The sequence below is a fragment of the Oncorhynchus mykiss genome, chromosome 26 (genome assembly GCF_013265735.2).
Source record: "Oncorhynchus mykiss isolate Arlee chromosome 26, USDA_OmykA_1.1, whole genome shotgun sequence".
In the NCBI taxonomy this organism is placed as follows: Eukaryota; Metazoa; Chordata; class Actinopteri; order Salmoniformes; family Salmonidae; genus Oncorhynchus; species Oncorhynchus mykiss.
In genome coordinates this window covers 38,259,528-38,280,719 of record NC_048590.1, presented here as the reverse complement: position 1 = coordinate 38,280,719, position 21,192 = coordinate 38,259,528, and the positions used below count along the sequence as shown (strand labels likewise).

General features: G+C 43.9%; 1 protein-coding gene across 5 annotated transcripts in view; it reads right to left on the bottom strand.

Moving 5' to 3' along the window:
• Window positions 1-20,342, bottom strand: part of LOC110506752 (solute carrier family 12 member 4) — a 40,462-nt gene extending 20,120 nt beyond the window's left edge. For 2 of the 5 annotated variants that reach the window (XR_002471029.2, XR_005039654.1), the window contains exons 1-11: window positions 19,732-20,342; window positions 6,855-6,949; window positions 6,222-6,353; window positions 5,484-5,630; window positions 4,910-4,964; window positions 4,580-4,710; window positions 3,895-4,136; window positions 3,337-3,551; window positions 701-865; window positions 431-529; window positions 113-170 (exon numbers count right to left, since the gene is read on the bottom strand). Coding sequence is in view for 3 of the 5 variants with exons in the window: in XM_036963302.1 (XP_036819197.1) it covers window positions 113-170; window positions 431-529; window positions 701-865; window positions 3,337-3,551; window positions 3,895-4,136; window positions 4,580-4,710; window positions 4,910-4,964; window positions 5,484-5,630; window positions 6,222-6,353; window positions 6,855-6,949; window positions 19,732-19,870 (1,478 nt within the window). In the remaining 2 variants the exon portion in view is untranslated. Of the gene's footprint in view, window positions 1-112; window positions 171-430; window positions 530-700; window positions 866-3,336; window positions 3,552-3,894; window positions 4,137-4,579; window positions 4,711-4,909; window positions 4,965-5,483; window positions 5,631-6,221; window positions 6,354-6,854; window positions 6,950-8,149; window positions 8,315-19,731 lie in introns of those variants that run through there. The other 3 variants (XM_036963302.1, XM_021586594.2, XM_021586595.2) reach the window with 3 other exon arrangements.
• Between the last annotated feature and the right edge of the window lie 850 nt (window positions 20,343-21,192).

Below are 21,192 nucleotides of genomic sequence, written 5' to 3'. Positions count from 1 at the left end.
AATTACAAGCTTGTACTGTATGTTGTTGAGAAGCAGACAGGCTATTGTCTGGACTTGAATATATCTTGTGATGTCAAAGATGTGGCCTAATGCTACAGACAAGTTCACTTACTTGTCCCTTAGGACCGCTCCTTCAATACAGGCCCCAAACAGAACCACAGAGCTGAAATCTGACGACAGGATGTTAAGGAACACACAGAAGCACATGCAGTATGGAAGACAGGATGTTAAGGAACACACAGAAACACATGCAGTATGGAAGACAGGTGCATCTAGACATTGAAAAACTTGGGGAGAACACTGCCTATTGATATGGATGAGGAAGAGCTTGCAAGTAGGCATCTCACTGTACCGTTTACACCTGCTGTATCCTGTGCACGTTACAAATACATGTTGATTTGATTTTACTACTGACTCCATGAAAGGATACAGACAAGGGTAGTAGTGGTTATAGCCAAGATGGTTCCAATAGGGATGGACTTCTGAGCATCTTTCAGATCTCCTGATCTGTTGGAGCCTGCCATGATACCTACAGTACAGAGACATGAAGGACACACATCAGTTACTGACAACTCTCAGAATGTTGACTCAACCAATCAGTGAACAAAAATGTCTCTGGGTTGCCAGCTGGTTTATTGGTCTGGTGTTGCCAGTTCATGGTCTGGGTTGCCAGTTATGGATCTGGGTTGCCAGGTCTTACCTGTGGCGGAGGGAAAGAAGATTCCCACCAGGAGGGTGAAGGAGGTAGCGATGTCAGCTGAGACGTACAGGCCGACGCTCTCCACAGCCCCGTGGACGTCTACTGAGGGCAGACCTGCCTTCTCCAAGATCTGACCCTTCTCCAGGTAGTCTCCCCACATGTTATCTAAAACATACATCAGGAACCAAGTTTATAGAAATGCTAGCATCCCATCCACAAAGTAAGCAACGTAATGGCATCCACCTAATGGCACGGCAACACCCACCAAAGCTCTACAGCATCACAAATTATTGTTATAATAACAGAAAATGTTTTACAAAGTATATAAATTAACTTTTTAGATAGAATTTGTACAACATGTTTGTAGTGATTTAGCTATGTTTTACTGTAATTACATGTCATCACTATTGTAAAATGGCGTAGCAGTCTGGCGTCTTTTGTCTTCGTCTTGTTTTGTCCCAGGTATATATTTTTTTTTCTTTGCGTATTTTTTATATTTTTCTTAACTCCAACTACAACATACTCTCCTGCAACCCATCTCACCCAATGTGGTATGGATCTGCCATTTTCTTTACTTCAGAACCGGAACCCCAACAGAAGCTAGCTAGCTAACTATGCTAGGCCCATCTCCCGGCTAGCTGAAGAGGTCCATCAGCCACTCCTTTGGCTACAATACCTATTTTGCCAATTGGCCTGGACCCCTTTTTTTGCCGATACGAAGACCCGCCGATCGTTCACAACTGAACTACCGACGTAATCCGCCGAGGGAGTTTTTCAACTGGATCCCTTGTCGCGACGTCCCCTGTATGCCCATCTGCTAGCCTGCTAGCCGCGGCCCGCTAGCTGTCTAGAGCACACTGGACTGTTAGCTGAAGAAGTCCATCAGACACATTTTTTTTGTTGGCTACTATACTTATTTTGCCAATTGGCCTGGACCCTTCTACTACAGGGAGCCCTGCTGATCCATCACGACTGATCTGCTGACGTAACCGTACGAAGGGGCTACAACTGACTTCTTCCGTCGCAACATCTCTCTAAGGCCCTTCTGCTAGCCCCGGCCCGCTAGCTGTCTGAATCGCCGTATCTCCAGCCCGCCCAGCTACTCACTGGACCCAATGATCACACGGCTATGCATGCCTCTCCCTAATGTCAATATGCCTTGGCCATTGCTGTTTTGGTTAGTAATTATTGACTTATTTCATTGTAGAGCCTCTAGCCCTGTTCAATATGCCTTAGCTAACCCTTTAGTTCCACCTCCCACACATGCAGTGACCTCACCTGATTTAAATGATGTTTCTAGAGACAATATCTCTCTCATCGTCACTCAATGCATAGGTTTACCTCCACTGTATTCACATCCTACCATACCTTTGTCTGTACATTATGCCTTGAATCTACTCTACCGTGCCCAGAAACCTTTTTCTTTTACTCCCTGTTCCGAACGTACAGTTCTTATAGCCTTTAGCTGTACCATTATCCTACTCCTCCTCTGTTTCTCTGGTGATGTAGAGGTTAACCCAGGCCCTGCAGTGCCCAGCTCCACTCCCATTCCCCAGGCGCTCTCATTTGTTGACTTCTGTAACCGTAAAATCCTTGGTTTCATGCATGTTAACATTAGAAACCTCCTCCCTAAGTTTTTGTTTTATTCACTGCTTTAGCACACTCTGCCAACCCGGATGTCCTAGCCGTGTCTGAATCCTGGCTTAGGAAGGCCACAAGAAAAACTGAAATTTCCATCCCTAGCTATAACATTTTCCGACAAGATAGAACTGCCAAAAGAGGGCGGAGTTAGCCTGCAGAGTTCTGTCCTACTATCCAGGTCTGTGCCCAAACAATTTGAGCTTCTACTTTTAGAAATCCACCTTTCCAGAAACAAGTCTCTCACCGTTGCCGCTTGCTATAGAGCACCTTTTGGCCCCAGCTGTGTCCTGGACACCATATGTGAATTGATATCTCACTGGTCACCCCCTAAGCCAATTCCTCCTTTGGCCGCCTTTCCTTCCAGTTCTCTGCTGCCAATGACTGGAACGAACTGCACCAGCTGACAGCACCAGCTGTCAGAGCAGCTCACAGATCACTGCACCTGTACATAGCTCATCTGTAAATAGCTGATCCAACTACCTCATCCCCCATACTGTTATTTATTTTCATCCATTGCACCCCAGTATCTCTACTTGCACACTCATATTCTGCACATCTATCACTCCAGTGTTTAATTGCTATATTGTAATTATTTTGCCACTATGGCCTATTTATTGCCTTTATCTCCCTTATCCTACCTCATTTGCACACACTGTATATAGACCTTTTCTATTGTATTATTGACTGCATGTTTGTTTATTCCATGTGTAGCTTTGTGTTGTTGTTTGTGTCGCACTGCTTTACTTTATCTTGGTCAGGTCGCAGTTGTAAATGAGAACTTGTTCTCAACTAGCCTACCTGGTTAAGTAAATGTGAAATAAAAATGTGTGGCTCTGCTGCCCCCTCGTGGGTCAGTTATACATTTCCCCCCACTAATGGTTAAGGTTAGGACTGTGGGAGGGTGAAGCTGATCTTAGATCTGTATTCTAGACCCAGGAGTGTGGTAATAGCCATATCATTACAACTATGGTCCATCCTCAGACTTTGGTCTTTACCTCTGATGATGCCGCTGGCCAGTCCTGGTATTCCCTGTATCTCTGTAACGTTGTTCTGGTTGAAGTAGTCGTCACATTGAGGACTACTCATGTTGCCAGAGCTACAGAAGTTCCTCCACAGCTGACTAGGTACAGTCACATTGCCCTCTAGAACCGTCTTACTACACACGTCAAACTGATCTCTCACCAGTGTCCTGTTACCCAACATACAGATCCTGGAAAAAGAGGAATATTATTGGTTCTGATTATCAACAGAGCGATGATAACATGTCATGATAATGTGTGTTTTCACTCTACTTTAGATCAGATATGAGCTATATTATAGCTACACTGAAAAACATTTACAGTATGCGTACAGTAGCTAGATCTTTAGGACAAAGTTCAACAATGGAAATAGACTTTTATCTCAATTGACCATTCCAGCCAGTGGAACAGCAAGTGTTTTGGCTTCCGTCAGGGACAAACTGATCCTTAACACAAAATTAAATCCACATCAATTGTACCATTATTCCCAATTCCTGTTTAGACAAAGAAGTAAAAAAATCCCCAGTGCCTTACGAAAAGTCAGGTGGTTGGAAAACAGACTTAATGGCCCCGGCGTAGATGGAGACGATAGAGATGATGACACAGGCCAGGAAGAGAGAGGCCAGTTTGTTGACGTATTTCACCCCCACAAAGACCACCACGGCCATGAGGCTGAGACAGATGGTGCCGTACACCCTCATGTTGTTGAGGATGGCACTGTCGCCCCCATGGTGGTCGCTGGCGTGGAAGATGGCCGCCTGGGGAACCAGGTATTTCTGGGAGAGGACAATGACAACAGAAGTAATTTAGGTACACTTTCTGTGAGACACACACATTTAATACCTTATGTGTGCATTCATAATGCACTTATAATGGCTCCTTCTACAATTCACTATACAGTAAGAGCAGAACAGAAGCCTTTCACTTTAAATGTATTTTGAGTACTCCGAATATACGAATATCAGTCATATACTACAGTCAACAACAGCAACATTATGTGGATCAAATATATGTTCAGCTAATGTTGTTGGATCCCATTTTTACATGTAATTTACTCCATCTCAATATGATTGAGTACATTGATCTATTTTACTGCGGTATATTGGTTGCATCCCAAATTGCACCCTATTCCCTACATATTGCACAATTATAGGTCCTGATCAAAAGTAGTGCACTAAATAGGGAATAGGGTGCCATTTGGGAGCAGATGATAACTCACCAGGAAGATCTCTATAGCTCCCAGTATGTACATGGCAGCAGCGAAGGTTGTTCCCAGGTAGAAACAGATTCCTACAGCCCCCCCAAACTCAGCACCCAGGGAACGAGAGATCATGAAGTACGCCCCTCCGGCTACAACAGTGAGCAGAACAGAGTTAACATGGATGAAACTGGTCAGAATAGACTGACGGTGTGATCATTTGTTCGTCATGTCATAAAAATGATATTATCTTGTTATTGTCATGTTTATGTAACTGTTACAACTAAAGTGTTTTAAGTGTAAAATGTAAGTTTGGATTCTCAGTCTTCAAAGCTTGTACTGTACCCTCACCTGGGACAACACCATTTGTAGCTATGGCACTCATGGACATGGCAGTGAGCATTGTCTGTCAAACAGAAGAGAATATGAACACCAACAAATAAGGCCAGTCTGTCTTTATGAGAAAGTTCTGGATGTTTTATGTTGTGCCCATCAACCAATACACTGTGCTCTATATCCACATAATAAACACACTTAGCAACTTGTCATTGGACAACTGAACATAATTCATCAATCATGTTGGAAAGGTTGAGACATAAACCACAAATATATTACATGTCCTTTGGAGTAAACAGCAGGGCGTGTAAACTGATTGAAATGCTGTGGGTTCTATTCAGCCTGGTAATGTTAACTAGCTGGTGACCCAGTTTTAACAGGGGGTTTGGCAAGTGGACAAGAACAGCGTGTCAATGTCTTCTAACATTGCCAGACAGTGTGTGTGTGTGTGTGTGTGTGAGTGTGCCTGTGTGTGCATCCACAATGTGTGTGTGTGTGTGTGTGTGTGTGTGTGTGTGTGTGTGTGTGTGTGTGTGTGTGTGTGTGTGTGTGTGTGTGTGTGTGTGTGTGTGTGTGTGTGTGTACTAACACATGAGCAGCACATGAGGACGATGAGGAATGACTGGATGATGCCGGCTGTGCCCACGATCCACGTTAGACGAAGGAACAGGATGACACCAAAGATGTTCTGTAGACAGGGCAGGTAGACTCCCATCAGGGTACCCATGTTGGGGGACTGCAGAGAGAGAGAGATGAAGTGAGACAAAGAGAGTGAGAGAGAACAAACAGAACAGAGAGAGAGATGGATTACAAAAATGAAAGGGACAAAGAAAGAGAAATTAAGAAAGAGAACAGAGAGAGCGAGGGAGAGGAAAAATTCACAAGAATTATAATTTATATCATTACAGTCTTAATCTAATATCAATCAGGAAGAGAAAAGGAACCAAACATAAATAGTGACACGAAGGCAGGAAACAGATGTGAGTGATTTGGTTGTTAAGATAACTATGATAGTACTGCTGTAGTTTTCCATATTTGTGTGAGTAGTGTGTTTCAGTGTCTATGTTTTTGTGTGTGTTTCTGAATAGCACAGATAGACCCACAGGAAATAGCTAATTGATCAGAATTATTGATCGGGTAAAATATTGATAAACTCTCACCAGGGGGCCTACAGGGCAGAGCCTGTAACAAACAGGCACCAACTCAACCCAAAGCACACGCATGCAAGCTCAGATCCAAACATGTGCAGAGACAGGGGGGTAGAGAGAGAGACTAAAGCCTGTTTGAATCTCAAAAGAAGAGAGAGGTAGTTTTGGTGACTTCTGACCTTTGGGACCTTCCTGAGTGACATCTCTGTGTTCTCGGCCTCCTCGTGCTCCCTGGCCCCCTGGGTAATGTTGGTGTAGTTGACCAGCCGGCTGAGGAGGGACGACACCTTGGGACGGATGTCCAACTCCTCCTGCAGGACAGGAACAGCAGAACAGGGAACAGTTAGAGGTGGATGGGTACCCTATGTGTCTTTGGGGTGTAATAGCCTACAGTAAAAGGGTGTTATAGTGCAGTGTAAGGAATTTAATTTGTATAGGTTGAAGGAGGAGTGGTGGTCTATGGAGTGATCTAGGCAGTTGAGATTAGCAAATACTGATGTTTAAAGGTAATATGTTGTGTATTTGTATCAGTGTCCCGGAGAGCCACTCTTAAAATAACTGTCCAGTGAAAATATCACTTTTATTCTGTTAACTCACACCCAAATAATGTTATTGACTCATCTGATGCTCAAATCTGTGGCCAAATCATAATTTGGAGAACAAACACCCACCACCATTCAAACACAAAAAAGAAGTTAACATATTTAATTGAAAAAATTTGGAAGGAAAACTATTTCACTCAAATTGTAATTAATTATAGGTCATATTTCCTAGGAATCTGGAAACACTGGACTGTTACTTTAAAGACAGACCTCAAACAAGGCCAGGTTCCTGTCATAGAAATCAGTCTTCCTGTCAGCATCTGCACTGCTGAGGAAAGGACTATCCTCCTTGTGATTTCCATGGCCTGAAAAAAGAGATAGAAGAAGAGAAATCAAATATTTATAAAGTAGGCAAGGATAACATTTTCAACCAGTACCTTGGTAAGATAAACAGGGGTCATTGTAAAGTATGAAATGTGATAATGAGAGAGTCAGTTTGTGATCAGTTCCCATTCATGCATGCTGGTGCTCTATTGTAAAACAGCAGTCTGTTTGTTGTCATCTCAACCAACACGTTGCAATATAAAAACACAAAAAATGACATTTGAGACAAATAAACTTTAGCGATATCTGTAGAGGTTACAGGAAAAGAGACGACTAATAATAACTACAGTACAATAGCCATAAAAACCATGCAACGATGCAACCCTGTCAACCACAGTATATACGGTCTATGGTGCTAACTGTGACGAATCTCCAAGTTAGTTCCCACAGTCTGCCTACAACCTACAGTGTGACATCACTGTCTGTCTCAGTCTCCCACTCCCACGTTCAAAGTCATCAACCCCGGCAGCTGCTATGTGAGGTATACGGTCCTACACTATTATACTGCTTTTTAATGTCTTTAGCATATCAGGCACAGAGAAAATAGGAAGGAATTCACTCAAACCCTCGATTGCAAAATGTTTCAACCCATCATTGCTGATCAAGATTGTGACGTCATTAAACAAGATTGTGATGTCATTAAACAAGATTGAGCAATTGAGCGACTTCTCTTGCATCACCAGTAAGCAAAGCATTCACCCAAAGATAAATTCATATCCAAACATCATCCAGGCCAAACCTAAAATCAATCAATGTTAAATAGAGCAGAGACGACAAAAAAGTTGCTTAGTAAATTTCTCTCTGGTTTAAACTCTGTTCTCTGTTTCCCTTGATACATCAAGCTGAGGCAGGATATGAGCCTGGGGCTACTGGCAGTGCACACAGCATCTGTGTGAATATGATAATACACGACACACAAACCAATCTATTTCTAGAAATTAGGATCCTGACATTTGGATCATCAGAGAGCATGACAAGTCGTCGAGTCTCTTCAAACAACATTTGCTTGCAGCACAAATCCAACCGGTTACATTACTAACATCCTGAGCCACAGACAATTACCCGACTGCCGTACCCTATAAGTAGGGCTGAACACGAGACACAAAATGCTAACTTCTCCCCGGCATCTATTCTAAAACTAGACCCATGCTGGTTCAGTGGTGCCAAGCTTCTCTACTTACCTGTCTCCGGCACCACAGTGTTCAGTACCTCAGTGCTGCTGAGGGTGACCATGCTGCCACAGTGTGTGCAGAGAGCAGTGTACTGTGATCTCTGGCTCGGGACATAGTCAGGCGCCATTCAGAACACACTGTCACACAGGGCAAACTCACTCACTGAGGGGCTTGGTCCAGAACACACAGTGTGAGGCTACACACACACACACACACACACACACACACACACCGGGGGGGGAGTGCACACACAGGAGCGAGTACACACAAGCAAGCATGCAGGCACAAATACATATACACTGTGGGTTGTAGAGCAGAGGCCAGAGCACACACACAGTAAACACACAGTAAACACACAGTAAACACACAGTAAACACACAGTCAGCATATATATCTTAAAGTATTTCACAACTACGTACAGCACATTGATATTTACTATGGGCCATGATGGTCTTGTCATTATGCTAACAACGCATAATGGCAACTCAAAATGATATGCTCTGAAACATTTAAAAAAAAATTCCCACTTAATCACTAATGATGAGGGAGTCAACTCCTCGTACCATTTCTGAGATTAGATGGGAATAAGTGTGTAAAGACCTAACACTCACTCACTAGTATGATGTCATTGAAAATGGGCAGGGAAAGAGACAAGATCAATTCAAATACTGTCCTCTAGTGTCAGTTTGCTGTTAGTGCCATGTGAGAACATTGTAAAACAGGAAGAATGTCACTGTGTTTGTGTTTACATTGCAATGTGCATGCCATCATAGCGTCAGTTCTAAATAATGACCGAAGGATGCTGAACTTGTAAAACAACATATTCCTTTATCTTTGTCTGTACTGTTCGCTTATATGTTTCCAAATGTCGCTCTCTCTACCACAACACCCTCCTCAAGTCGGTCTTATTAAAAGGATGGAGGGTATGGGGACCGAGTGGCGTTTGTAAAGTTGAATGGTACGGAGGGGGTTCTCCTGACCTGACGTTTGATGTCTAATTAAAACAGATTAAAGATGAACAGAACTGTTATGAACGACTCACAGAGAGCCCTGAGTTCCACTGCGCTGAAAAGAACAGCACACAGGGATTTACAACGACAGGTCCCAACAAGTCAACGAACAAATGGTGCCTCCACAAAAATGCCTCTGAGCCACAAGATCAAACGACTGCCAAAAAAGTGAGACAGACTGCCAATCCTGCCGAGCTTCCCGCCTCCTCCTGCTGTACTGAACAGTCACCTCTGTCTGAACGCCTTGTCACTATTAGACAAGTCAGCACATTACTGGCAGCACTCACTTTAGCTTTTTACAGAGAGAAATAACATGACTACCCAAGTTCTCAAAGCTATCCAGACATATAATGAAGTTGTTTCATATGTGCTTGACTGAAGAGGTCGTTGAACTAGGCCTATTACTGGAAGTGTCAACATATCACTGGTGTAGTGAAGTTACAGGCCAACTTACATCTGCAGAATGAATTTTGGAAGATCATATCATTCTTTACTCTGTTTCTAGTTCCATCAGCTTCTTTCGTTGTCTTTTTACATTTAATACAAAGCAGAGACTATTAGCCAAGGTATTAACAAATACTATATTTGCAGATTAATATTAAGCTTTAAACACACCAGTAAAACCACCACACATTTAGTTGCCGTATTTTCAATGTGGTCCCATTCAAACAAAGGAAACAGGAAAAGGCAAGTCCAAATGGTCTAGTAAGCACTAGGGTGGGGCACCAATTGAGGTTGTCTTTTTGTGTAAAGTCCTATGATCAGTGCTGCTGTGTGCCACCGTAAAAACAACCACTAAGACAAAAGTCTGACTAGTCTGACTGACACAGAACTATACCCTAGACTAGTCTGACTGACAGAACTATACCCTAGACTAGAGTCTGACTGATACAGAACTATACCCTAGACTAGTCTGACTGACACAGAACTATACCCTAGACTAGAGTCTGACTGACACAGAACTATACCCTAGACTAGAGTCTGACTGACACAGAACTATACCCTAGACTAGTCTGACTGACACAGAACTATACCCTAGACTAGAGTCTGACTGACACAGAACTATACCCTAGACTAGTCTGACTGACACAGAACTATACCCTAGACTAGTCTGACTGACACAGAACTATACCCTAGACTAGAGTCTGACTGACACAGAACTATACCCTAGACTAGAGTCTGACTGACACAGAACTATACCCTAGACTAGTCTGACTGACACAGAACTATACCCTAGACTAGAGTCTGACTGACACAGAACCAGTGTCCACACCCAACACAGTTGGTGACTTGCGACCTTGCTGGTCCCAGACAACAGTCAGAATCTTCTCATCTCTAAGAACGGCACAGTGAGCATCAGCATCAAAAGAACCCAATAGATGTTCTGGACCCAGATTCACAGAACACTTCTAACACAAAAACTTAAGAAGCTTCTTCATTAAGAAAAAAAAAACTATCTTAAGATTTCATTTTTTTCTTACAGGCTTCTCAAATATCTTCTTGCAAACTTCTTAACAATCTTCTTAAGATGATTGCGACTAGGCAACCAATCTAGCTAGTAATGACAATCATCCTAGCATATTTCAAACTGAGATTACTGTTCTGAAACATGTTCTTCAGTTGAAAACAACCAATACTGAAAGTTTCATATGAAGTTTGTGAATGACTTAAACATGCTCAATTACTTTCATTAGCTTAATCTCTCACTGCCCTGAGTTTAAGACAAGGGTTTAGGTATCTTGGAAATAAAAACGTTTCCAAGAAGAAATCCAAGAACATCATTTTTTTTCTTAGGAAGAAACTTGAGAACATTTCCAATAACTTTATTGAGGAATACACATTAAGTTTAACTTAAGGAAAAAATTGCACTTAAGAACACATTTTTTCTTAATAAGGTTGAATCTGGGCTCTAGACTCTGTAGTTGTGACTTTTCAGTGGCTAACCATTTATATAACCAATAATGCAAAATAAAGCAAGGAAACTTGTCAGCAATCACAACATGTCAGCAATCACCAAAGCTGCTTATCCATGAAAAACACTTTGTCACCCTATTAGCTCATTCGGTATGAAAGCCTCTTTGCTAAACTTCTCCTTAAATGAACATTTAAGACTTTATTAAGCAGCAGAGAAGTCATGCAGCTTAGACCTCTCTATGGCTCTACCTCGTGTGGTTAGCTGGCAGAAATGCTGTTCTGATTAGTGCTGTTCAAAGGCAATGTGTGTGTGTGAGAGAGAAAGTGTACATGTTTTCCTACATTATCAGGATCACAATGTCCTGACAACTCACCAGAATGTTCTGACAAGGTAGGAAAACAAGATCAAAAATAAATTGTTCAAATGCTATTTTAGGCTTAAGGGTTAGGTTTAGGGTTTGGGGTTAAGGTTAGGCTTAGGGTTTAAGGTTAGGGTTAGGGTTAGGTTAAGGGTAAGAGTTAGTAGGATTTTGAATGGGAATAAAATAGTCCCTGAAAATTCACAAAAACAAGACTGTGTGCGCGTGCATGCGAGCACAGATTCAAACGCACTCGAGCTAGAATACCTAAACGTGAGTGTGTGTATGTGAGTGAGCATTTGGGTGTGTGTAAGAACACTAGTCAGCTAGCTACAGTAGCTGTCAACACTGGTTAGACTCTCAACGGACACCAGGGTCCACAACAGAGATGCTGCTAGCCTGCTACTGTACCAACCACCACTAAGGTGGGTACACAACTATACCAGAGCCTTAGGCAGTTAAGTTACATTTGATTTGATACTGTAATACTGTGTATTGTATAATAACTTGGTGTTAGTTTGTCTAGCTCATTTGAACTGATCCATGATCTGCTTGTATATAGCCTTGTTATTGTTTTTATTGTGTTACCTTTTCCTTTTCTATTTAGAAAATATTTGTCTTACTTTTTAACTCTGCATGGTTGGGAATGGCCTCATAAGTAAGCATTTTACTGTAGTCTACACCAACTGTATTCGGTGCATGTGACCAATAAACTTTGATTTGTCTTGTCCTTACACATTTATAAAGGATGGTGAAGTGCTCAACTAAGTCATTGTGAATATATACTTCATATTTCATAGTTAGAAATGTGTCTACTTAGTCACTGTCTGGACAGTGTTAATAATCATACAAACAACAATGACTGACTGATAAGATGTTAGATTGTGTTTAATGACACTGGGGAAAAGAAGAGGAAGAAGAATTTGTGGATCCAGTTCTGTTTGATATATTGTTTATCAGATTAACTTAATCAGATGAACGGTTTCCTTACCACTAATGGGGAAATTAAGTTGAGATTCAATTTAAAACTAAAAGTTGCACATGCTTGCTTATCAGTGGGTTGGTTATACATTTCAAAACACAGCCATCTAGTCTCTGTAGCTCTTTCAAGTACGCTATAGGCCAATCTTTCTCTCAAATCACATCAAATCAAACTTTATTTGTCACATGCGCTGAATACAACAAGTATAGACCTTACCGTGAAATGCTGAATACAACAAGTGTAGACCTTACCGTGAAATAAGGAATACAACAAGTGTAGACCTTACCGTGAAATGCTTACTGACAAACCCTTAACCAACAGTGCAGTTCAAGAAGAGTTAAGAAAATATTTACCAAGTAGACTAAAATAAAAAGTAATACTAAAAAGTAACACAATAAGAATAACAATGAGGCTATATACAGGGGGCACCATTTCAGAGTCAGTGTGCGGGGGTACAGGTTAGTTGAGGTAATTTGTACATGTAGGTGGGGGTGAAGTAACTATGCATAGATAATAAACAGTGAGTAGCAGCAGTGTACAAAAGGAGGGGGGGGGGCTGTCAATGTAAATTGTCCGGTGGCAATTTTATTAATTGTTCAGCAGTCTCATGGCTTGGGGGTAGAAGCTGTTGAGGAGCCTTTTGGTCCTAGACTTGGCGCTCCGGTACTGCTTGCCGTGCGGTAGCAGAGAAAACAGTATATAACTTGGGTGACTGGAGTCTCTGATAATTTTATGGGTTTTCCTCTGACACCGCCTATTGTATAGGTCCTGGATGGCAGGAAGCTTGGCCCCAGTGATGTACTGTGTCGTTCACACTACTCTCTGTAGCGCCTTACGGTCAGATGCCAAGCAGTGGCCATAACAGGCGGTGATGCGGGTCAGGATGCTCTTGATGGTGTAGCTGTAGAATCTTTTTGAGGATCTGGGGACCCATGCCAAATCTTTTCAGTCTCCTGCAGGGGAAAAGGTTTTGTCGTGCTCTCTTCACGACTGTCTTGGTATTTTGGACCATGATAGTTTGTTGGTGATGTGGACACCAAGGAACTTGAAACTCTCGACACACTCCACTACAGCCCCGTTAATGTTTTCCTGTAGTCCATGATCAGCTCCTTTGTCTTGCTCACATTGAGGGAGAGGTTGTTGTCCTGGCACCACACTGCCAGTTCTCTGACCTCCTTCCTATACGCCATCTCATCGTTGTCGGTGATCAGGCCTACCACTGTTGTGTTGTCAGCAAATGTAATGATGGTGTTGGAGTCATGTTTGGCCACGCAGTCGTGGGTGAACAGGGAATACAGGAGGGGACTAAGTACACACCCCTGAGGTGCGCCAGTGTTAAGGTTCAGCGTGGCAGACATGTTGTTGCCTACTCTTACCACCTGGGGGTGGCCCGTCAGGAAGTCCAGGATCCATTTGCAGAGGGAGGTGTTTAGTCCCTGAGTCCTTAGCTTAGTGATGAGCTTTGTGGGCACTATGGTGTTGAACGCTGAGCTGTAGTCAATGAACAGCATTCTTGCATAGGTGTTCCTTTTGTCCAGGTGAGAAAGGGCAGTGTGGAGTGTGATTGAGATTGCGTCAACTGTAGATCTGTTGGGGCGGTATGTGAATTGGAGTGGGTCTAGGGTGTCCGGGAGGATGCTGTTGATGTGAGCCATGACCAGTCTTTCAAAGCACTTCATGGCTACTGACGTGAGTGCCACGGGGCGGTAATCATTTAAGGAAGGTTATCTTCGCTTCCTTGGGCACAGGGACTATGGTGGTCTGCTTGAAACATGTAGGTATTACAGACTTGGTCAGGGAGAGGTTGAAAATGTCAGTGAAGACACTTGACAGTTGGTCCGCGCATGCTTTGAGTACACGTCCTGGTAATCCATCTGGCCCCGCGGCTTTGCGAATACTGAAAGGTTTTGTTCACATCAGCTACCGAGCGTGTTATCACACAGTCATCCAGAACAGCTGGTGCTCTCGTGCATGCTTCAGTGTTCCTTGACTCGAAGCGAGTATAAAAGGCATTTAGCTTTGTCTGGTAGGCTCGTGTGACTGGGCAGCTCGCGTCTGGGTTTCCCTTTGTAATCTGCTATGGAGATGAAGATATACTGATTGAGAGGACTGAAGTGAGATTGTGAATATTTTTGATATATACATAAATTGTTAAATTACTGTCATCTAAAAAATAAAGACAACTATATCCAAATTCACTAGCACTATTCTTCAGAATTCTGAATTACTGAAGTATTTTACATCCCAGTTTTATTTTCCTTCAAGTTTTTCAGAACATCTTGAGCTACCTAGGAGAACGTTATATAAATGGACTGTTCCATTTTGTTGTTATTATCTACCCTCATCCCTTTTTTTCTTGTGGTTAGGGTTAGTAGAGGGTGATTACAGCACAACAGTGAGGGGCAGAGGAGCACTGTACAGTACAGATGTAGGATCTTAATGTTCACCAGCTACAGCAGAAAAATAATCCTACAGCAACAGGAAATGTGAATTATTACATGGATTATAATTCTTGAACATTCTTGTAGGGGTTGATACATTTTTCTTTAGGGCAAATTCCAAAGTGGAAATTACAAACTTTAGAAGCCTTTTTAAAGCTCAAATACACTACACGTTTGTAATTCTCAGCAACAAAAGAGCGATCAAATTAAGATCCTACATCTGTACAGAGGAGGGGGGCCACCAATTGGAAAATAAAATTGACACAACATTGGCACAAATGGTGGATTCAGAAACAAGGCAGACAGAAACAGCAACAGGTGAACATTCTTTGGATACAGGTATAACAAGGCAAAGTGACAAATAGATACAACATAATTGCACAACAGGTCATGACTTACTTCAGAGAGTTGTGTTAGGAAGTTGTGTTGTTTTTGTGCATTCTGTTAATTCCTCAAGTCAAGCTATTATACAATACAGTGGTGACACTCTCCTAAAGACTTAGGGTTAGTCCCAAATAGCATCCTATTCCTTGTATAGTGCGCTACTTTTGATCAGGGCCCAAAGGGTTCATTATATAGGGGATAACATGCCATTTGGGAGACAGTCTTTGAGGACTGTTTGTCTTTCAACAGAAGCTAATACACTTTAGCAGCCCAATCAGGAGAGATGGGATTCATTGTTACCGGGCAAGCTAGAGGCTGTGGAAAACATACAGTCATTCCCTACATAAAGGACTGCCAACTCCCACTTTAAAATAGCCCAGTTTGTTGTTACATGTCTCTCATAGCTCTAACCCCAGGGGCTCTAGTAGAATAATACAGCTAACCCTACCTTACCAGCAGTGCTCTGCTATAGCCTCTCAGTGAGACAACTGTAGCTGTAGCTAGTGGGGTTGTGTCCTAAAACGGTACCCTATCCCTATAATAGTACACTACTTTTGACCAGAGCCCTATGGGGAACACAGAGTAATGTGTAAGCCACTTGGGACAGCAGAGCAGAATACACCCATGAACACTCTATAGGGCATTATTTGTATGTCGTTTTCTCAGTCTAAAATCATATGTTTAACAGTTCTAAATACAGGAGCTTCGTCACCACTTCTATCAACGGAAGCATTGATGTGATGGGAAGTAAAACATTGCCTACAGATTTACAGAAAGAAATGGTTGTGAGAAAATATTGTCTTGTAACATGAATGTATAGAAGAAATGTATATTGGAAAGTCCCCTCATCAAAACAGCCAACTAGCCATCCTTACTCTACTACAAATCAGTAACTGATACAGGTCTGCAAGCCATCCTTTACACTTCAGTTTCCCTTCATGATAAATTATTGTGACTGACTCTTTATCTGTCACTGGTCTCAGGGTTCAAATTAGCAGTCCAGCTGTCCAGAGCCCATCGGTCATCACTCAGTCCACACACACAGAATCAGCTGTCTGCAGAGTGGGTGTTTATCTCTATGAGGTCAAGACTATCTATGAAGCATGTGGGACAGAATGACAGGAATGGACACTGTTCTCCTGAAGACAGGCTGGGACGACCCAGGAAGGAAAACAATGATACTCCCCTCACGTAATCTACTGTTCTGTTCTGTACTGTACAGTTCAGTATGAGGCCAACTGTTTTCTGTATAGAAGACAAAACTAAAGATTCCTTCAATAGTGGATTAGATTACAGCAAGGCAACAATACTGTAGGACATGATGATAATGCTGATGCAGACATTCACTCAGAAACACTCTCTCACACATTCACTCAAACACACTATTTCACACACACAAATTCTCACAACTTATTCGGTCATGCGCAAATGCGGCCTTGCCAGATATTGTACAGGGGATAAACTGACTGGCTGACTGACTAGAACTGACTGACTCCTAGCTAGCTACCACTCTAGTGGAAGGCATCTCTGGTACAATGGCCACAGTGTGTAGTCCAGTCCAGACCAGCTCTGGAGAGAGCAGGGCGATCAGCCTGGAACAGAGTTAGCACTGTGACTGTGGCTGTCTCCCTCCTCTCCTCCACCCTCTTTACCCAACCATACCAGACCCACACACCTCCTCCCTCCATCACACCATCTATGATAGCCTCCTTTACTTCAACAATCTCTTCCCTCCCTCACTTCACTTCACCTCACCAACCACTCTTCCTTTTCCTACAAACACATACGCAACACTCCACCCAAGATAATAATATACATTTTTACTCCTTCCTGGTCATCTGTTTCCATCTCACTTCCTAGATGTTATTCTTCCTGTCAGTGGGAAATGGTGACATAGCTCTCTCTGTCTATCTCTTTCTCTGGAAACCCCACTGCCTGAGAGAGAAAGACAGAGAGAGAGATAGAGAGGAAGAAGAAGGTGATAGTTCACAGTCATCTCAAAACAGGGATGTGCAGAAAGAGAGAGCTCAACAGGCTTGGAGAACCATTCCAGGTCATTTCATGCCATCAGCTGTTTTATTCATTCAGGAGCCCCTCTTATGGACAAAACATGAACTGCCAGTGATAACACATAACAGCTGTGTTTTTGCAAACGGGGTTAAATTGAGGTTGTCTGTGAACACTAGATTGTGAACACTAGATTTGATTTCTTTCACTTTGTATTTCAGTTTGTTCCCAGGCCAAAATCCAATCCAACAAAACAAGCCGTGAATGAATTCCATACCTTCCAGGAATATAGAGGAGACTTTAGGCATTTCCAGGGTGTTTGAGATTATGATGATGATATCAGTCCTGAGTCCCGTGGTCTAGTGGAGCGTATCACTACTAAACTGTTTCCCGCCACATGCAGGTACACAGTCACAAAGAAGTGCACCCCAAAATTACACACACGCATTCTCCCTGCCCACGCATTCTCCCTGCCCACGCATTCTCCCTGCCCACGCATTCTCCCTGCCCACGCATTCTCCCTGCCCACGCATTCTCCCTGCCCACGCATTCTCCCTGCCCACGCATTCTCCCTGCCCACGCATTCTCCCTGCCCACGCATTCTCCCTGCCCACGCATTCTCCCTGCCCACGCATTCTCCCTGCCCACGCATTCTCCCTGCCCACGCATTCTCCCTGCCCACGTATTCTCCCTGCCCACGCATTCTCCCTGCCCACGCATTCTCCCTGCCAACGCATTCTCCCTGCCCACGCATTCTCCCTGCCCACGCATTCTCCCTGCCAACGCATTCTCCCTGCCCACGCATTCTCCCTGCCCACGCATTCTCCCTGCCCACGCATTCTCCCTGCCCACGTATTCTCCCTGCCCACGCATTCTCCCTGCCCACGCATTCTCCCTGCCAGTAATGAATGGAAGGCCAGGCAGGGGTAGGTCTGTGTGCCTGGCTGGCCAGCCTCTGATGGTGGTGTATTCATTACCCTGGCAGTAATGAATGGAAGGCCAGGCAGGGGTAGGTCTATGTGCCCGGCCGGCCGGCCTGTGATGGTGGTATATTCATTACCCTGGCAGTAATGAATGGAAGGCCAGGCTGGGGTAGGTCTGTGTGCCCGGCCGGCCAGCCTGTGATGGTGGTGTATTCATTACCCTGGCAGTAATGGATGGAAGGCCAGGCAGGGGTAGGTCTGTGTGCCCGGCCGGCCAGCCTGTGATGGTGGTGTATTCATTACCCTGGCAGTAATGGATGGAAGGCCAGGCAGGGGTAGGTCTGTGTGCCCGGCCGGCCAGCCTGTGATGGTGGTGTATTCATTACCCTGGCAGTAATGAATGGAAGGCCAGGCTGGGGTAGGTCTGTGTGCCCGGCCGGCCAGCCTGTGATGGTGGTGTATTCATTACCCTGGCAGTAATGGATGGAAGGCCAGGCAGGGGTAGGTCTGTGTGCCCGGCCGGCCAGCCTGTGAGGGTGGTGTATTCATTACCCTGGTAGTAATGGATGGAATGCCAGGCAGGGGTAGGTCTGTGTGCCCGGCCGGCCAGCCTGTGGTTTTGTGTGGGTGCTTCATTATGAGGCAGCTCCCTTTTATTAAAGCTCTCCTTTCTCTCCCTCATACAGCAGACTCACGCCTGGTCGGTTCCCATGTCAGCCTTGCATATCAGCAGTCTCATATAATCCTGCCCCCTGGCTACAAACTCCTCTCCTCTCCACCTAGGAGTGGTTTATCCACTTTCCCAAACTTGATACAGAAGCAAATTGAGAAACTGAAAGAGGGACTAGAACTAGATTTACAGCTGAGATAGACTGAGAGAAAGAAAAAGCTGTTTCTCACTGGTTTAACAGCCTGCTTAACCCCTTTGTGTGGAAAAGAAATAAACGCTATGCACAAAGAGTGCTCCATCTTTTGTCAGATGGAACACTTGAGGCCTAAGCAGGGCTGGTCCCCCTGCCTCTCCGCCCACTCTACCCCCTCCCCCTCACCCCCCCACCCTTGCCCCTCCAATTATTTTCCCTTTGTCACCACAGACATATTTGGCATGAGGGGGCTCATGATGGGGTAATCTTCCTGAGTCTGTCCTGAATCTCTGAAATCCCACGATAACACTCCACAGAAAATTCCCTGAGCTGTCAAAAATAGGCTGGAAAACTCTCTGCCAGGAAAGGAAATCTGCCAGGTAGGTTGGAGGATTGCCATGGTAAACATACAACCAGCTGTTCTGTCTCAGCCAGCCCCCAGGACAATGTAAAGCATTCCCACAACTTCTCGTCAGGTCACACTCATAACAACACACTATAGAAAACATCTCATTAACTTCACATTTCTAGACAGTTCTCTTAGTAAATAGGACAACCTACTTGTAAAGAGTTGAGGAACAGTTATCTGTCTGTTCTTCCAAGCAGTTCTTAGTTAACAAGACAACTATGTTGTTCTACTTTGTAAAGAGTTGAGAGGAACAGTTGTCTGAGAAAGAGCGAGAGAGAGAGAGAGAGAGAGAGACTCACCATCAGAGCTGACAGTGTCTAGATGTCCAGGGTGTCCCCCCTGTCCTGTGTCTCTGTAGTCCACCCAGTTAATTCCTTCCAGGCTGTCATAGTTGGACGTAGCGCTGTCCTCCACCGGTACCACTGTGAAATGGGGCATGTTTTCATCCGCTGGGTAGGCCCTGATGCTAATAATCCTCAGTATCTCCGGATAGGCATTCAGCAGCTAATGGTTAGCACTGTCCTGACAGTCTTGATCAGCCAGCTGAACTCCCAGGCAGTCAGTCAGTACTACTAATCTCAGCAGCATTCCACTACCCTGCGCTCACTTCCTCTGAGCACATTACCATACCATAGCCCTGCCCCCTCTACCAGCCCCGACCAGGCCGGCCTCCTGGGCTCCTTGTGTGAATAAAAGAGGTGCTGCCTGTCATGTAGCCTGGGAAACTCAGTCTGGCAGGGGAGGAGAGGACTCTGAGACACAGTCAGTGTCCCACTATCGTCAGCACCACTGACTCATATCATATACTCAGTGGTCATATACTGAGAGAGAGGGAGAAAAGAGGGACAGCAGGGAAACCCATTCCATGGCCATGTTGTTAATTGACCCTCTCCACACTGAACACTTTCTCTCTCGCTCTCTCTCTATCTCTCTCTCACACACACACACACGCACGCACGCACGCACGCACGCACACACACACACACACACACACACACACACACACACACACACACAGAGACAGTCCTCTGTGTATGTGGGTCTTGACCAAAACACACACACAACTCTGAGACGTGGCAGTTTGGAAAATAATCAAATTAACCAAGTGTTTGTTTGAGAGAGAACAGAGAGCGAGCGAGAAAGAGATGACAGAAAGAGAGAGAGAGAGATAAAGAGACGAGTGAGTGAGAGAGAGCGAGACGGAGAGAGAAATAAATAAAAAGAGAGACGAAAGAGAGAGAGTGAGGGAGTGCGAGAGAGAAAGCATGTAACACAGCCCCTGCGTTTGGCATAAGCAGAGGAAAATATGACACAGTGAACTACCCAACTCTCCCCCTCCTATTCCTACAAACAACATAATGCTGATGTCATATCAGCCTTTGACCTGAGGAACAGACAGCAACATCCTGTGTATTCCTAAACTGTGTAGGCCTACGATATAAATGACTCTGCTTTCCTTTTAGGCATTATAGCTGTAATACAATACAGTAAAATTATACAGTACAATTACTGTATACAGTAAAATAAACATGAACGGAATCTTTACAACAGAATCTTTACAGCGTCTTTACCACAACGACCCAACCCAAAGCATCAGTAACAGACTGCAGCTGGAAGAAAAACCTCATGTGCTCTCATGTCTTTGGCACTCCTCCCTGAGGCCCTCTTTTATTTTCCAAATCTACCTTATTTAAAAAATAAAATCAATATATATACTGTATATATATATATTTCACCAGAAATAGCTAGCCTTAGCTTTC